Raw genomic sequence first — 19,831 nt, 5'->3', positions numbered from 1 at the left:
GACATGTTTTATTATAACCATGCATGGTTTACCTGACATTATTACTGTTGTGATTCCTTTTGGTTTGGTGCAACTCTCGATTGCACCCTGATTTTCCTGGAAAAGGTAGCTTGCTAGGTATTCCACTTTATTTGTGGGATACCCCTGTGGAGATTCATCCTAATTACCTAATTGATTATAATGTGGAGATTCATCCTAATTACCTAATTGATTGTAATCTGGAGATTCATCCTAATTACCTAATTGATTATAAAATATTGCCTTTGAATATGTGATCTGGGACCTCTCTTTGTTGCCTTACGGTATTATGGTATTACGGTATTACGGTCATGTCCCGCGAATGTGGGGATGCACTTAGCAAAGACCCTTCGGTTAAATCATCATGTCCCTATAAGATAAATCATAGTCCCTCGGATGTTGCCTGCGAATATATGATTTTTGTCCCTCGATGACCCGTCGTCGTAGCCTACGGTTAAATGATGATCGTCCCTTCGAATGCTAAGGTATCCTTACAAATGTTGCCTTCAATGACCAATCGATGACCCTACGATGTCCCTTTTACATCCAAAGGATAAAACTACTTACTTCTCAATAGTAAGAACAGTTTTACCCTCATAAGGATAGGAAATTCCCATAAAGACCTTGGGTAGGTATAACTCTTAAATGCTGACTCACACATTTTTCATACATCACCCTTTGCAAAACATCTACTAGAAAATCACCACTTGGTATACATTCATACTAGAATCATTGCCAAGTTATATTTTTCTAAACAGCTTTCAAAATTAAACGAGATAAATACTTTGTATACATTCATACAAGAATCATTACAAAGCTAAACTCTCTTTTCAAAATATTTTCTAAACAGTTCTCAAACACTTTTTCAGACAAGAAAAACATAAGTGATTAAGCAATTAAGAGCCCATGGATAACCATGGATACAAAGGGTGCTAACACCTTCCCTTTGTATAATGTACCTCCCGACCCAAAATCTAATCAAGGTCTTTCCTGTTCTTTTCCGCCTTTCCTTATTGGATAAAAGAAAAGTCGGTGGCGACTCTTGCTATCCGCGACATTTGCTTTCCAAAGCAAAAACACAAAAGTCAGTTCACCGTATGACAGAACTGGCGACTCTGCTGGGGACACCACAAAGAGAGGTTACCTTAAAAAAAAAAAGATCACTTATTTGAATTGTCTGATTTACTTTTAAGGGATTGCTTGGGTATTATATGCTTGAGTGAAAGATCCTACACCCGGATCTAGTGTACCTTAGGTAAGTAGCAATAGATCATCGCGACTATCCGGCGTATACTGGAATGGTTAAAATGATGGCTACGGTTAATGTGACACTTTGGATGTCCTGATGTTCCTCATGTTTACTTGAGGAGAAATTTGGCGTCCGCGTGGTGTCACCAAAGCATTAACCAGACCTTTAGAACCCTAATTGACTCATCTTGGCCATTAGAAAGTAGTGAGATAACTGACTTCGGTTCCGACTGGGGTTGGTTGAGACTCGATACTACACTCTTTGAGATTGGACTTTAGGGAAGCTTTGGTCAACCACTTGGTGTTGCACTGAAGTGGACTTAAAGGAAGGTCAATGATTGGAGATCCTTTTAGAACCCGGTTACTACTCTAGGACAGGTTGAACCAACCAAACTTCAGTGGGAAGGGTACTTACCTATGGAACTCATGCAAGCCTTAAAACTTAGGAATGATTGCGGTGTGACTTGTTTGTCCTTGTTATTTACATAACATCATAACATCATAACATCATGACATTGTACTAACCATTTCAAGGACTTAGGGATTTAACTTTGCTCTGTAACAGGGCTATGGCTTCCAGGAAAACTATCCGGATCAATCTTGTAGCGATTTCTCCTCAACTCAAGAATTTAGTGTCAGAGCTTCCCGATCATGCTCAATTCATCAAGAAACATGGTTCTCTCCTCAATTTAGTTACCACCGGTTTCAAAGAAGATATGATGAGAGTTCTATTCCAGTTCTTCGATCCTAAACATCATTGTTTCACCTTCCCAGATTATCAGTTGGTACCCACATTAGAAGAATTTTCCAGGTTGCTTGGGATACCTATCCTTGATCAAACACCTTTCAGTGGTTTAGAAAAGATTCCGAAGTCTGAAGAAGTTGCCGCAGCTTTACACATGACAAAGTCCGACATTGAAACCAATTGGGTAACAAGAAGTGGAGTTAAGGGTTTACTTGCCAAATTTCTGATAAATAAGGCCCGAGAATTCCTAAAAGTTATGAATGTCCATGCTTTCGAAGATGTTCTGGCACTACTAATCTATGGTTTGGTGTTATTTCCTAATCCAGACCAATTCATAGACGTGAATGCTATTAAGGTATTTCTCACTCATAACCCTGTGCCTACCTTGCTTGGAGACATTTTGCATTCCCTTCACACTCGTACTATGAAAAGGCAAGGGACTCTCATGTGCTGTGTACCTTTATTATCTAGGTGGTTTATTTCGCACCTTCCTCGATCAGTCTTGAAGAATGAGCAAAATTTGAAATGGTCTCAAAGGATAATGTCGCTCTCCCATTCAGACATCCGTTGGTGTCCCCAACCCAAAGAAAATGTTGTCATCATTGACCGTTGTGGAGAATTCTCTAACGTACCCCTCCTGGGGATAAGAGGAGGTATTACTTATAACCCAGCTTTAGCCCTACGTCAGTTCGGTTATGCTCGAAGAGATGGTCCACATGAAATAATTATTCAAGGCACTGTGTTTGACTATGACAATGATTCCCAAGGTCTCCGTCAAAGATTTGTACGAGCCTGGGGCATGGTGAAAAGAAGCACTTTAGGAAAGAAAAACTCTATTCCTATGGAACCTTATCTCAGATGGGTACGCGCAAGAGCTCGTGAACTTGTCATGCCATATCTCGCAGTTGGACCGTTGATTGTTGAACCAGGAGTTGAAGGATGTACTCCTCAGATCATTCCTTATCCCGATATGCCTACCAATGTTGAAGAATTGAAGAAATCCTGGATCCAGTTGAGAGAGGAAAGGGATGCTTTTGAAACTCAGTTCTGTGCTGAAAGGAAGAAAGTGTTAGAGCTCACCAGCCAGCTTAATGAGGAACGAAGACTCAATGCATATCTTCGCCCAAAAAGAAGTCGTCCCTGGGAGACTTGAGCTTTCATTGTTTTTTTATTATTTCCTTTTTGTAATGAACGTTGATTAAAGAAATTATTAATGAACGTTTCCCTCTTTTGGTGGTTTACGCGAAGTTAAATTCCAAAAGTCCTTGAAAACATTTCATACATTGCATAGCATAACATTGCATAACAGGTATTCTAAGAGATCAATGTTCTCACGGTCTTCCTTCTAAACATAAAGATGGCTCTCGAACAAACTGTCAAAGATCTCCAGGCTCAGAATGTTCAATTCCAGGAGATGATCTTGAACTTATCCAAGGGGCAGGAGGAGCTGAAGGCTCTCTTGCTCGAGAAGAAGAAAGACAAGAAAGTTGTGAGTTACATCAACCCGGGAAGAAGGCTTAAAGGACAGGCCGCAGGAGCCAAGATTAGAATTCCGAAGGATCAAGAAGAGGAGACAGAGAATGATTCGGAAGATGAAAATGTCGATCTCTTCAACCCTGAGGATGACGATGAAGATTATGAGAATGAACAATACTCTCCAAAAGATGATAAGTATAAGTTGCTGGAAGAACGCATGCTAGCTATGGAGGGTCAGAAGGCGCCCGGTCTGGACTTTGAAGGCTTAGGTGTGGTCTCTGATGTGGTCACTCCCCGCAAATTCAAAGTCCCCGCTTTCACTAAGTATGATGGTGCGTCTTGTCCTCAGATGCATCTGAGGGCTTATGTGAGAAAGATTCAGCCGTATACCACTGATAGGAAACTATGGATCCATTTCTTCCAAGAGAGTCTGTCTGGCACACAGTTAGAGTGGTATTATCAGCTTGAGAGCTCTAACATCCGCACCTGGACTGATTTAGCGACAACTTTCTACAAGCACTACCAGTATAATTCTGAATTGGCGCCTACTCGGCTACTGATAACATGAAATAGTATCACATTCTAGGACTCAATTTAATTAAATTATATTATTATTTACTTCAATTTATTTCATTTTATTAGATATTACGCGGTATTTTCTTTCTATTTATCTCAGGTGGTTTATTTGAAGCACAAGTAAAAAAGGAAGAAAAGGGGGTGCAAAAAGGAATGAAAAGAAGCAAATATCAAAAGCCAAAGCCCAGCCCAAAAAGCACAGGCGATGTGCCTGTGACGAGCGTCACAAAGGCTGTGACGAGCGTCACGCTTTGCACACTCCTGTGACGAGCGTCACACATGGTGTGACGGACGTCACACCATTCCCCTATATTTTTGGCACCAGGAACGCAACAGACCACGTTGAAACAGACCACGTTGAAGCTACTTCCACGTTTGACCCTTGGAACGAAAAGACCGTGTACACGGAAAACCCTTGGAAGCAGTTACACAAGTAGCAGTATAAATAGTAGCTTTTTGGAAAGCTCTCGGTTCCACGCTTTTTCCAGATTTCTTTGCCGTTTTTGCTTTTTCGCATTTTTTCTTTTCCAGCAGTACGAGCACATTTTTTACAGCATAGCTTTTACGATTTTTATATTGTTTCCCTTGCAATTTCTATTTTCCTTTTTAGCATTTAATTAATTCTTTTTCGCACAATAGTTTCTACACCGGAAACTATTGTGTACCTTTTACCGGATCTAACCTTACGTTAGAATCTAGTTTTTTATTCCTTCGCTTTTATTTTTCTGCCTGATTGAAGAATTCAAGAACAAATCCAACCGGCCTGTGGTGGAGTGTTCAAGACTGCTATTTAATTTCTCAGGTTCTTTATTTATTGTTTGAATTTATATATGCCTTGCTTTACTGTTTATTTATATTATTTTCCTGAGATGAATCTGTTTATGCATGATATTTATTTAAGTCTGTTTAGCATGTCTGGCTGATTTACTTAGGTATCGGTATGTAAAGTAAGCGGAATGAAGGAATCAAAACCAAATTGGTTTAATTAAGTTTAAAATTAAAGTCACTCTTTTTACGGTCTCAATTTACAGGTTTAATAACAAGGTTTTTGTACGAAAGTAAAAGACATAAAGAAGTTAAAAGCAATAGAGCGAGAGTTTGAGTTTTTGACTGGACAGTGTAAATTGGACATTAATTCTATATCAGGGCGAGAGCGAAATTTTTAGAGTTAATTAAATTCTAATCTTTTTCAAAAAGTATTTTTAAAGATTGAATGTGAGGACGAGAGTTAAGCATTTGAATTTAATTATATAACCTAAGTCAACAGAGCGAGAGTTTGAGATAAGGGTGTTTAAACGATTAGTGTTTTCTTAAAGAGAGTTTCTACGGATCCTATTGTTTTCAAAAAGTGGTTTTTGACTTAACTATAAGTGACAGCTACGTTAATATAAAATCATAGTTTATTCAACAGAGCGAGAGTTTGAGATAAAACTTTTAATCAATAGTGTCAACTGAAAGGATTTATTTTAAAACCAAGAAACCAACAAAGAATTGATTCCCTAATTACGACGAACTACATACCGATATCCGCTTATTAGATATTTATTTTAGATCTTATTTTAGTTTTAGCTTTTCCCCCAAACATTCAAAGTATTACCTGCCTTAGCTTTACGAAGTAACCTTAGATAACGGTATATCGATTCATAAACCCCTGTGGGATCGATATCTTTTAAAACTACGCGATAGAACTGTGCACTTGCAGTTTGTACCCCAAATTCGACTCATAAAGTCGCGATCAGCTACAATTGCAGAGTATGACTATGGGATCTAAAGAAAGCTTCAAAGAATATGCTCAAAAATGGAGAGATTTGGCTGGCAGAGTCAAACCCCCTATGACTGATCGAGAATTAGTGGACATGTTCATGGGTACACTGACTGACCCATTCTACAACCATCTATTGGGAAGTTCCTCATCGGGTTTCACTGAACTTATACTAACAGGCGAACGTGTTGAAAGCGGTATTCGAAGTGGAAAGATACAGGTGGCTACCTCTGCAAGCACCAAAAAGTCCTACCAGGGGAGGAACGAGTCAAATGCTGTGTACGGTCAAAGGGGTCATAACAAGAAAAATCGTGACCATGCTGTTGGAGCAGTGACGATTGCAGCACCGCCATCTCAAAACTTCCAACACAAACAAGACAGGCCAAGAAGACAGTTTACGAAGATCAATATGACTTTAGCACAAGCACTGCAGGGTATGCTAAAAGCGAATTTAATTACCCTCAGAGATCCTCCTGCAAATCCCAACACTACTTCTCCTCGTTATAATCCCAATGTCAAGTGTGCATATCACTCCGATAGTCCCGGGCATGATACAAACGATTGTTGGTTGTTGAAGAATAAGATTCAGGATATGATCGACGCTGGAGAAATTGAATTTGATCCTCCGGAGACTCCTAATGTCATCACTGCTCCTCTGCCTAATCATGACAAGACTGTTAATGTTGTGGATGACAATTCTCACATTACCAATGTAGCTGACTTAGCATCTCCTCTCCTAATCATCAGGGAGAATTTATTGCAAGCTGGTTTATTTCCAGGTTGTGCTGAAAGTTGTGATCTTTGTATACTCCGACCCAATGATTGCTTAAAGTTGAGGAATGGTATTCAACGGCTGATGGATGATCGTACAATTCTCTTTGAAAAGATTCCTAAGGTGGAAAACCCTATTGAAGAAATATCTGTGATTGTTAGGTCCAAAGTTCCGGTGAAGATTACCGCTACTAGAGTGCCTGTGAAGATTACCGCTGAGCCCAAGGTAGCTCCCCTAATTATTACTGCACCTGGCCCAATACCGTATTCCTCAAGCAAAGCCATTCCGTGGAATTATGGAGGTGATGTTTACATCCATGGTGTGAAGCAAGATGATAATTCTACTAATCCTAATGACGTTGACATTGTTGGGACTAGTAAAATTACTCGAAGCGGAAGGATCTTTTCTCCAGAAATCTCTCCTCCCATCCCTGAAACTCGAGGAAAGGAACCAGTAATCAATCCTTCTCAGTCAAGGACACCAGTCGAAGTTACTACCGAAGATGTTCCCAAGCAGGAAATGGAAGAAATGCTGAAAATCATCCGCAAGAGTGATTTTGATGTGGTAGAACAGCTGGGGCATACTCCGTCTAAAATTTCAATGTTATCCTTGTTGTTATCTTCTGAGTCTCATGCCAATGCACTGATAAAATTCTTGAAGACCGCTCATGTACCTCAGGAGACATCTGTCGATCAGTTCGAAAATTATGTTGCTCACTTGGCTGTTGACAATGGCCTAGGCTTTTCCGATGCTGACCTGACACCAGCAGGAAAGAATCACAATAAAGCTCTGCATATCTCCATTGAGTGTAAGGGGATCACCTTGGCTCACGTGTTGATCGATAATGGCTCTTCTTTGAATGTGCTAGCGAAAGCTGTACTCGGTAAGCTTGACTGTAAAAGCATTGAACTGAAGCCTAGTGACGTTGTAGTGCGTGCTTACGATGGTGCGAAGAGTGTTGTCCATGGTGAAGTGGTTCTCCCTATCAAGATAGGACCTCAAGTCTTCAACACTACCTTTCACGTAATGAACATTCATCCTGCCTATTCCTGCTTGCTGGGACGCCCTTGGATTCATGGGGCAAGTGCTGTAGCTTCGTCTCTCCATCAAAAGCCGAGGTATCCAATAGAGGGTAAGATTGTCACTGTGTGTGGAGAAGAAGAGTATATGATCAGTAGTGTGCATACCTTCAGATACGTCGAGATGGATGGTGAATTTGTTGAGACTCCTTCTCAGTCATTTGAAGTGGTTCCTCCGACTAGTCCTGTCCTTAAGCCAACTTCCCGTGTGCCCAAGGTTATTCGTGCTCCTCCTGCTATGATTTCTATGAAAGATGCTCAAGCCGTGGTTGAAGATGGTGGTCGTACTGGCTGGGGTCAACTGATCGATGTACCGTACAAGTCTGATAAGTCTGGTCTGGGGTTTAACTCTGAAAAGATAGTCAAAGATCAGATTAATGCTGTAGAAGATGCTGATAGCGATTGCAACCTGGATAGCTGGATTTTCCCAACAATCTGTGACGGACTCAATAATTGGAAGGCTGAAGACACTATCCCGATTTCCTTTAGTCAGGAGTAATTGTTATTGTCTATTTTAGTGTTGCAAACTTTTTAGTTTTTACAATTGAACTTCTTAAAGCATTGTGCCTATACCCGGGGCACAAATAGCTAATTTGTTAAGGGTTTTGTCATTTTCATAAGCATATCCACATTCAATAAATCAATGGACTTTTTGCATTCAAATATTGCGCTCTTTATCTTTCCTGTCATCTTTTAAACAAGCTATGCTTTCTTACACACACTCACGTAACAAATTGCAGATCCATATTCACTCTGGATCCTGTTGATAATAATTCTGCTACTGTTCATTATGACTTTGAAAATCCGATCTACCAAGCCGAGGATGGAAGTGAGGAAGATTGTGAAGTACCTGGAGAGCTTGCCAGATTGTTACGGCAAGAAGAAAAGACTATACAGCCGCATGAAGAATCAATCGAAATTGTAAATCTGGGTACTGAAGTAGACAAGAAAGAAGTCAAAATAGGAGCCGGCTTGGAAAACAGTGTCAAAGAAAGGTTGATTCAGATGTTACATGACTATATAGAGATTTTTGCTTGGTCTTATAAAGACATGCCAGGACTGGATACTGATATAGTAGTGCATCGTTTGCCGATGAAGGAAGATTGTCGTCCTGTTAAGCAAAAGGTTCGTCGCATGCGTCCTGAAATGTCTGAGAAAATCAAAGCCGAGGTTATGAAACAATTCGATGCAGGTTTTCTGGCTGTTACTTCTTATCCTCAATGGGTTGCTAATGTGGTACCAGTGCCAAAGAAGGATGGTAAGGTGCGAATGTGTGTAGATTACAGAGACTTGAATAAAGCGAGTCCCAAAGATGACTTCCCACTTCCACACATTGATGTTCTGGTGGATAACACCGCTCAACACAAGGTATTCTCATTCATGGATGGATTCTCGGGTTATAACCAGATTAAGATGGCACCTGAGGACATGGAGAAAACTACGTTTGTGACGCAATAGGGCACTTTCTGTTATAAAGTAATGCCATTCGGTTTAAAGAATGCAGGGGCAACGTACCAGCGCGCTATGGTGGTTTTGTTCCATGATATGATCCATCATGAAATAGAGGTATATGTGGATGACATGATAGCCAGATCTCATACTGAAGAAGAACATCTCGATCATTTATACAAATTGTTTGAGAGGTTGAAGAAATACAAGTTGAGATTGAACCCGAACAAATGCACCTTTGGAGTAAGATCCGGTAAACTCTTGGGCTTTGTTGTCAGTAGTAAAGGAATCGAGGTTGACCCGGCTAAGGTGAGAGCTATTCAAGAAATGCCAGTTCCTCGTACAGATAAAGAAGTCAGAGGTTTCTTGGGACGTTTGAATTACATTGCCCGATTTATCTCCCATTTGACTGCTACCTGCAAACCCATCTTCAAATTACTGAGAAAGAATCAAGAGATGATATGGAATGATGAATGTCAAGAAGCTTTTGACAAAATCAAGAAGTATCTCCAAGAACCTCCGATTTTGATGCCCCCAGTTGAAGGAAGACCTCTAATCATGTATTTGACCGTGTTAGAAAGTTCAATGGGGTGTGTGTTGGGGCAACATGACGAGTCTGGTCGAAAAGAGCACGCCATATACTACCTTAGCAAAAAGTTTACCGACTGTGAAACAAGATACTCACTGCTTGAGAAAACTTGCTGTGCTTTGGCTTGGGCTGCTCGCCGACTAAGACAGTATATGTTGAATCATACCACTTTATTGATTTCTAAGATGGATCCTATCAAATATATATTTGAGAAACCTGCCCTCTCCGGAAGAATAGCAAGATGGCAGATGATTTTAACAGAGTATGATATCCAATATACTACTCAGAAAGCAATCAAAGGAAGCGTGTTAGCTGATCATTTGGCTCATCAAGCAGTTGATGATTACCAATCTATGAATTTTGAGTTCCCAGATGAGGATGTCATGCTTGTTGCTGATTATGAAGAACCTGGACCGGATGAAGGACCCGAACCGGGATCCCGATGGACTATGGTTTTTGACGGATCTTCTAATGCGTTGGGCAACGGTGTTGGTGTTGTAATCATCTCTCCCAAGGGTTGCCATACGCCTTTCACTGCTAGACTATGTTTTGATTTTACCAATAATATGGCTGAGTATGAAGCATGTATTTTGGGACTCAGAGCTGCTATAGACCTGAGAATCAAGTTTTTGAGTGTGTACGGGGACTCAGCCTTAGTAATCAGTCAGATCAAAGGAGAATGGGACACTAAACATCCGAATCTCATCCCTTATCGAGAGCGGGTGATGACATTAATCCCATTCGAACATATTCCACGAGAAGAGAATCAGTTGGCAGACGCATTGGCCACCATGTCATCTATGTTCGGAGTCAGATGGGATGATGAAGCTCCCATGATCACCATTGAACGATTAGATGAACCAGCATATTGTTATGAACTGAATACTGATGAAGTAGAAGAGAAACCTTGGTTCCACGAAGTAAAAAGATATCTAGAAACTCAAGAATACCCTGAAGGGGCATCCATCAACGACAGAAAGTTTCTGAGGAAGTTCTCCGCTAAATTCTTTTTTAGTAATGGAGTATTATACAAACGTAATCATGATTCGACTTTGCTTCGCTGTGTGGATAAGAGGGAAGCAAAAAAGATTATGGAAGACATACACGACGGTATTTTTGGGACTCATTCTAGTGGACATATGATGGCCAAGAAGATTCTGAGATCAGAGTATTATTGGTCTACCATGGAAGCTGATTGCCACCATCACTCCAGAACTTGTCACAAGTGCCAGATCTATGCGGACAAAGTACGTGTGCCTCCTGCTCCATTGAATGTATTGACAGCACCTTGGCCCTTTGCAATGTGGGGCATTGATATGATTGGAGAGATTAAACCTACTGCTTCTAATGGACATCGTTTCATTCTTGTTGCTATTGATTACTTTACAAAGTGGGTAGAGGCAGCCTCATTTGCTTCTGTCACCAAGAATGTGGTGGCACGGTTCATCAAGAATAGTCTCATTTGTCGGTATGGCATCCCTGAAAGAGTTATCACGGACAATGGCACCAATTTGAACAACAAGATGATTACTGAACTCTGCACGCAGTTCAAAATAAAACACCATAACTCTTCTCCGTACCGGCCAAAGATGAACGGCGCCGTAGAGGCTGCTAATAAGAATATTAACAAGATTATACAAAAGATGACAGTAACATACAAAGATTGGCATGAGATGTTACCCTTTGCTCTTCATGGTTATCGCACTTCAGTACGAACTTCGACAGGGGCAACTCCTTTCTCTTTAGTCTACGGAATGGAAGCTGTTTTACCAGTGGAAGTTCAGATTCCCTCTCTAAGAATTATGAAAGAGGCAGGTTTAGACGAGGATGAATGGGTTCAGACTCGACTCGATCAGATAAATTTGATTGATGAAAAGAGGCTTGCGGCTGTTTGTCACGGGCAGATATATCAGAAGTGCATGACCCATGCATTTAACAAAAAGGTCAAGAGACAGGTGTATCAAATTGGCGACTTGGTGATCAAGCGTATCATTCTACCACAAGGTGACTCTAGAGGCAAATGGACCCCCACATACGAAGGGCCATTTGTAGTTAAGAAGGTGTTCTCTGGAGGAGCCATGATACTTGCTACAATGGATGGCGAAGATTTCCCGCATCCTGTGAACGCGGACATAGTTAAAAAATACTACGCGTAAAAGAGACCCGCTAGGTCGACGTATCTAGGCAAAAGTAAGGGCATCCCGGCGAACCAAAAGGGTTCGGGCAAAAATTAGGGATTAACATATAAAAATGTACACCCGGCAAGTCGAAAACCTGAAAAGGCGGTTTGGGCAAAAAAGGGTATCCTGGTGGACTGAAAACCTGAAAAGGCAGTCCAGGCAAAAATTAGGGATTAAAGCGTATGATTATGTCCCGTTCTCAGTCAGCTTCACCCAAGCCAAAGGGACTGAACAAGCCAATCACTTCTATCCGACAGTAGGAGATAAGATGCTTGAAGACATAATGACAGTAGCAGAATTAAAGTCAATAGGACTTTTCCTTCATAGCTTGTTCTTTGCTTTCTTGACAATTTCCTCTTACTAGGATTTCTGTCTCCTTGTATTCAAATTGCCTGTTTATAGGCCCTCTTTTAAAATCAATACAATTTTATTTCCAAAAAGATGCTTTTGTTTTACTTTCTCTGTTTTGTTTGCGTAAACGTCCATTGATTTAATTTGAATTAATATATGCATTTGAATATGATTGATGTTTACCAAAAATACATGCATAAAATAGCAATAGCAGTTACTAAAAGACTTCGGGATCGAGGATAAGGTCTAACCATGCTTTCCAATGAATCCGTTGCTAATTCTACCCCCCAGCAAAACCAGTTATTCCCCATAAGAAATTGGCATTACTAGACAACTGGTCATCTGTTTATCCCCAGCCAGGTCCGGTTGAATGTTTTTACCATCAGACAGAAATCAAATACCCCCCAGCTGAGAAAGAGTCATCAACACAAATGTCTCCAACCGGAATCTCGGGAGTTATTTTCCCCTGGCAGAACTTCCCAGACGCATAATTCATTCATTACATCATTTCACAACATATGCAGGCATATAATGTTCGCATTTATTTTCGAAAGCATAACACATCTCATGCATCATGACCTGGCATGAAGCTAACTTTACTTTTCAGGTTAATCATCCTCCTGGTACAGTCAAAATAAAGATCCATTCAGACGGATACTCTTATTGATTACATTCAAGGTTCAGATACATCTTTCAGATGTAATCCATATGAACATTCATTCTGACAAGCATTCTGATATCCTCCTAGTGATGGCATCTTTAAGCCCATCCCAGACATTTATTGCAAATACAACATATACAAATATTGTCAGATATAGCCTAACGTACGGTTCATTCTGATTCTGCCTAACGTATGGTTCCTCCAACTGTTCCAATACGGTCTAGCGTACGACCCATTTGGATGTTCATCCCCTCAGATACGATCTAGCGTACGATCCATTCTGATCTTTATTCCTCAGATACTACCTAGCGCACGGTACATTCTGAAATGTAGTCTAGCGTACGACTACCCTTTCATCCTCAGATACAGCCTAATGGACGGCTCATTCTGCCACTCAGATACGATCTAGCGTACGATCCATTCTGATCTTTATTCCTCAGATACTACCTAGCGTACGGTACATTCTGAAACGTGGTCTAGCATACGACTACCCTTTCATCCTCAGATACAGCCTAATGGACGGCTCATTCTGCCACTCAGATACGATCTAGCGTACGATCCATTCTGATCTTTATTCCTCAGATACTACCTAGCATACGGTACATTCTGAAACGTGGTCTAGCATACGACTACCCTTTCATCCTCAGATACAGCCTAAAGGACGGCTCATTCTGCAACTCAGATACGATCTAGCGTACGATCCATTCTGATCTTTCATCCCAAGTGAAGTTAACCGCCTAATGGACAACTCATTCTGCTATTCAGATACGATCTAGCGTATGATCCATTCTGATCCTTTATCCCCAACAGTGTATGACTCATTCGGATCCTTATCTCATCAGGTTCAGCTCACTCTAATATCGCCTAACGAATGACTCACTATACGGTCTAGCGTACGACCCGGTGTGGCACCCATGTCTTCAAATGTGGTCTGATGTACGACGCACTCTGAAGCTCTCATCATCAAACTTCCTGGATGGCATCGTTAAGCCCATCTCCATTAAGACTAATTAACAAGTGCAAAATTTTGGGGCATTCTAGTGTTCAATAATCTTCCACCTCCAGACCACGAATGGCGTACATACCATTCTAACTCTCTCGGTTTAAGAATATTGAACAGGGGCAGCTGTCATACCCCAAAATTTGCCCGTTAATCTTTCAACACATTTTTCGAGACATTGATCTTAAAGGAACAAAGGCCCAGCACACAGGTGGCCCAATCCAGAAAAGGACTTAAACTGGCATGCTCGCTAGGCGAGCAAATCCTTCGCCTAGCGAACCCTTCGCTACACCACTCGCCTAGCGAAGCTTGCGAATACCAGAAATTTTGGGCTTCATTCTGAGCCCATTAGGTCACAAAAAATCATTATAAATACCACAACTTCAATCAGAAGAGAAGGGGGGAGACGGACGGACGGAGACAGAAAGAAGGAACAACAAACCCTGGAGGCTAACCCAGAGAATTCAGAGCAACCCTAAAGGAAACCCTGAAGGAAACTCATCTGCACAAAGGTTACCTCCGCCCAACTCAACCCGGCACCAACCCTAAGAGTGATCTGCCAATTCAACGTTGCAATTCAATTGCCAACAGGTTTGCACTATCACTACCGCTTTACGCTTCCAATTTACATGTGGTATTATGATTGAATTTATAAATATATCTTAGGTTTTGTATGTGGATTTAAATATGTATGGATATCTTGAATGCTTAACCATCAAATTTCTGTAATGGATGCCATGGGGTGTGGAGCTTGCTGAAATCGTACTGTTCTTAAATTTAAAACCCGCAGCCGTTCGCTAGCACATCGCTAAGCGAACATGTAGCGAGGGCTCGCCAGGCCCTCGCTAGGCGAGGCAGCAGCGAACATGACAGTCGCTGATTTTTCTGTTCTGATTTTTGCTAATCTGACATGTTTTATTATAACCATGCATGGTTTACCTGACATTATTACTGTTGTGATTCCTTTTGGTTTGGTGCAACTCTCGATTGCACCCTGATTAGGTATTCTGACCTGTTTGCTGAATATTGTAAGGGCTCACATACTCCTGGAAAAGGTAGCTTGCTAGGTATTCCACTTTATTTGTGGGATACCCCTGTGGAGATTCATCCTAATTACCTAATTGATTATAATGTGGAGATTCATCCTAATTACCTAATTGATTATAATCTGGAGATTCATCCTAATTACCTAATTGATTATAAAATATTGCCTTTGAATATGTGATCTGGGACCTCTCTTTGTTGCCTTACGGTATTATGGTATTACGGTATTACGGTCATGTCCCGCGAATGTGGGGATGCACTTAGCAAAGACCCTTCGGTTAAATCATCATGTCCCTATAAGATAAATCATAGTCCCTCGGATGTTGCCTGCGAATATATGATTTTTGTCCCTCGATGACCCGTCGTCGTAGCCTACGGTTAAATGATGATCGTCCCTTCGAATGCTAAGGTATCCTTACAAATGTTGACTTCAATGACCAATCGATGACCCTACGATGTCCCTTTTACATCCAAAGGATAAAACTACTTACTTCTCAATAGTAAGGACAGTTTTACCCTCATAAGGATAGGAAATGCCCATAAAGACCTTGGGTAGGTATAACTCGTAAATGCTGACTCACACATTTTTCATACATCACCCTTTGCAAAACATCTACTAGAAAATCACCACTTGGTATACATTCATACTAGAATCATTGTCAAGTTATATTTTTCTAAACAGCTTTCAAAATTAAACGAGATAAATACTTTGTATACATTCATACAAGAATCATTACAAAGCTAAACTCTCTTTTCAAAATATTTTCTAAACAGTTCTCAAACACTTTTTCAGACAAGAAAAACATAAGTGATTAAGCAATTAAGAGCCCATGGATAACCATGGATACAAAGGGTGCTAACACCTTCCCTTTGTATAATGTACCTCCCGAACCCAAAATCTAATCAAGGTCTTTCCTGTTCTTTTTCGCCTTTCCTTATTGGATAAAAGAAAAGTCGGTGGCGACTCTTGCTATCCGCGACATTTGCTTTCCAAAGCAAAAACACAAAAGTCAGTTCACCGTATGACAATAACTATTAGGCTCGAGTCAGTCTCCCTTCTAGTTTGTCATTTCCCAGTCTCTGGTTAGGTTAGAAGTTCTTTCCCTGTTAAGGGGAACTACGTCTCCCTGATCCTCATACCAGATGAGGTACGTAGGCAGGAGATCGTGCGAGATCTCTCCGGGCACCCTTTTTCTTCTTTGTGTGTGTTTGCTTTACAGTTATTAGGCTCGAGTGCCAGACTACCTATTAACTTGTTTGTTTGTTAACCTTCTTGTGTGTGTTAGGAGATGGATGTAAGACCAGCGATTGGCATTCCGTATCCTATTGGTGTTTGTTTGTGTGGAGTCTGACGTAAGTCCAGCGATTGGCAGTTGGTTTCCAGTGTGTGTTTGTTGGTTCGGAGTCTGATGTAAGTCCAGTGATTGGCATTCGGTTTCCATGTTTGCCTGTTTGTGTGGAGTCTGACGTAAGCCCAACGATTGGCAGTCGGTTTCTTGTGTGTGTGTTTTGTTTTGGCGTGCGTGAGCCGAACTACGGTAGCTCTGATTCTCATTCCAGATGAGATACGTAGGCATAGGATGCGATATCCTAGCGAGCCCGTTCCCCTCTTATTCCATCTGTGTCTTATTCCAGTGTGTGTGTGCATTCTTTCGAGCAGTGTTTAGCAACCTTTCTTCTATCCTTTTGAGCGTGGATCCCGTCGAGTACGACGGATGCGTAGGGGTGCTAATACCTTCCCTTCGCATAACCAACTCCCGATCCCATCTCTCTTTGGTCGCGAGACCATGTCTTTTCCAGGTTTACTTCGAGCGTTTCCTTTCCCTCTTCGGGATAAATAACGCACGGTGGCGGCTCTGTTTGTTTTGCTTTTTCCCGCCGGTTGATTTTCGCGAATGCGACACTGAGGAAGTCATCAAAGCTAACTCGCACAATGTCATGCAGTTCGATCGAGAGAGATTTTATTTCATGGTCCAAGAGAAGATTAATCATAACGACGATCGACCAACCGGAACATTCAGCGTTGATCTGAGGAAACAACACTGTGACTGTGGGAAATTTCAGGCATTTCACTTACCTTGCTCCCATGTAACCGCAGCATGTTCAAGCATACGCCAGGACTACTCCATTCACATTCCAGACGTCTTCAAAATTCTTAACGTCTTCAAGGTCTATCAGGAGAGTTTCCTAGGACTTCCCCATGAGGAGAATTGGCCATAATATGAAGGATTTACTCTTTGCCACAACGACTCTATGAGAAGGAGGAAGAAAGGGCGCCCAAACAGCACCAGGATTAGAACCAAGATGGACGACGTTGAGAAGGAAAAGAGAAGGTGTGGAATTTGCCGTGAAATAGGACACATGCGTAGGAAATGTCCTAATGTTGCAGGACCGTCCCAGCGACCATCCAGATGATTATGTTGTTATTTTAAATATCCGTCCAGATGTTTATGTTTTTTTTAATTATTAACTACTATGCACGTAATATATATAAACCATTGTGTGTTTCTAATGTCTTTTGGGAACAAACAATTATGAAATACATTTGATAATCAAAGGCTTCTGGTTACAAAGTACGACCACATTAACTAAACAACAACAACAACCAACACAAGTGGTAATTAAAAAACTAATCAACAACAACAACCAACACAAGTGGACCTTCAACTCCTCTATTAACTTCACCACTATGTGCCGAAAACATACACTGAACATCTTCATCATTTTCTATACGATCCAGGTAATACATGTACGTACCATCGGGGCTTGCATCATTCAATGTTATGTATGGACAACGATACTCTACTTTCCTCACCTTCATACGACGCCCGCCCAACTGTCGAAAGCCAGTGTGGATGACTGAAATCAGTGTTCTGAAATTCCATTGCGGATCAAGGCAAACACTCATTTTTTCACCGTGTCCATAAAATACAAGACCCCAAACAGACATTCTGACTAAGAGAAAGGATTTTGTGATCTGAGTTACATTTCTACAAGTTCTGCTATTTATAGAAAATTAATACTTGAATACTCGGTCAATCATTGGCCGAGACAGTACAAACACAAAGCAATTGCTCGGTCATTGAAATTTTGGAGGGAAATATATCATTCCCAAAAAATTATTGAAATTTTGTAGGGAAACATATCATTTTTATTATTAATATATAAGAAAAAAATTATTTCTATTATTAATATTATAAAAAATAATCATTTTTATTATTAATATTTAAAAAAAACAATATTAGAAAACTATTATTATTATAAAAAACTATTATTATTAACATTTTATTTTAAATATTTTTATTAAAATATTATTATTATTTTTAAAAAAATCAATTATATTAATTAAATATAGAATTAATTAGAAAACTATTTAATAATAATTAGAAAACTATTTAATAAAGTTTTTAAAATAAAAAAAAAATAAAAAAAATTACTTCCTTCACTAGCTCGGATGGCCGAGCGAGCCTACCCAGCGAATATTGGGCTTCACACACTCGCCCAATGAATGGACGAGCCCAATAAGAAAAAGGGGGCAGATTGAGAAATTTTTTTCAAAGTGGGGTATGATGGGAGATTATTTTCAACATTGGGGCAATTAGGGAAAAAAGTCGAGCATTGGTGAGAGATTGTTGTATGGAGGCGCGGACGGCTTGAAGGAGAGTAAATGGAAGTGGTGATTATGGTGTGTGAGGGAGAAAAATATTGATGGTTGAAAGTGGTGAAGAGAAAGAGCTGGAAAAAAAGCTTTTTCTTCTGTTCTCTTTTCCTTTTTTGGTTTTCTTTTTTTTTTAGAGAAATGGAAAGGTAGAGAGTGAAGGACGTGAGCTTCAAGGTGAGAAGCCAAAAGGTCCTCTTTTTCTCTCTTTGTTTTTCGAGAAAAAGCGATGAAGTAGTGGGTAGGTAGTTATTGATGAGTGGGTTTGAGTGGTTTTTTATTTCTCCTCCTTTTCAGCTTTTCGTCCTCCTTTCTTTAACGTGAGAGAGGGAATATTATGAGTGGGGAGAGGAAAGTAGTGGGTTGTTATGAGTGGAGTCCGTGTGGCGTCTTTTTACTGGAGGTAGGAGATCTTTTTTGATATGCAATGTGAGCTGACGTGTGATCAGTTTCATTTTGGCAACGGGATCCAATGTTATCTCAACTAATATCATTTAATTATTAAAGAAAATAAGTATGTTAAAAAAAATCATGATCAAAGTTCAAACTAAATAAATAGAGACAATTCTGATTAATTTGGATATTTGGATAAAGAAAAATAAAACAAATAATGGGCCGATTAGGAATAAAAGCTGGGTGAAAAATTTGCCCAAAAATATAAATTGGACGCACTAAAATGATCAGGACGAAATATACTTATTGAAAAAATACAGCGTTTCTTTTAATTTTGAAATAAATTTTCACCGGTTAAAAGGCTCGGGCGGGTCAAAATGCAGCCGAAACAGCCGCTGAAAAATATAACGAGCATACCAGGTTAAACTACGTGAACCGTAGATTAATAATACTGGCGTCTGCAATTTTAATTTTGAAACTTTTTACCCGCTGATTTTGATATAAGAGAAACAAAAATACTGGATGATTTTATTCATAAGAATAGGTCCCTTTTGTAGGCATTACAAAGTGTAACCGCTGTTTCCAGTTTACCTAAAAACTAGCTATCCACTAACCAACTAACACACAATTCCTAAAGACCAGGTTTTAGCAACTGCCATTAGTTTTAAACAGAAACAATTCTAAAACAATTAAATAAATAAATAGACCTTAACTAAAACAAATAAATAAATAAATAAATCTTAACACCATCCCTTAAACTGATATCTGCAGATACTATCAGTTTAGAAACAAGCACAATGCAACAACTTCTTTCTTTATTTTGTCTCCAT

At 40.1% G+C, this 19,831-nt stretch overlaps 1 protein-coding gene across 1 annotated transcript in view; it reads left to right on the top strand.

The window, feature by feature from the left end:
* The window catches only part of LOC127115314 (uncharacterized), a 40,524-nt gene extending 21,683 nt beyond the window's left edge, over positions 1–18,841 (top strand). Inside the window, exon 2 of the mRNA XM_051046893.1 lies at positions 18,746–18,841. Coding sequence (XP_050902850.1) covers positions 18,746–18,841 — 96 coding nt within the window. The remainder of the gene's footprint in view (positions 1–18,745) is intronic.
* Positions 18,842–19,831: the final 990 nt, after the last annotated feature.

Source organism: Lathyrus oleraceus, chromosome 1 (assembly GCF_024323335.1).
Source record: "Lathyrus oleraceus cultivar Zhongwan6 chromosome 1, CAAS_Psat_ZW6_1.0, whole genome shotgun sequence".
Classification (NCBI taxonomy): Eukaryota; Viridiplantae; Streptophyta; class Magnoliopsida; order Fabales; family Fabaceae; genus Lathyrus; species Lathyrus oleraceus.
Note: the sequence above shows the minus strand (reverse complement) of the source record. Positions and strands in the feature narration are given on the sequence as shown.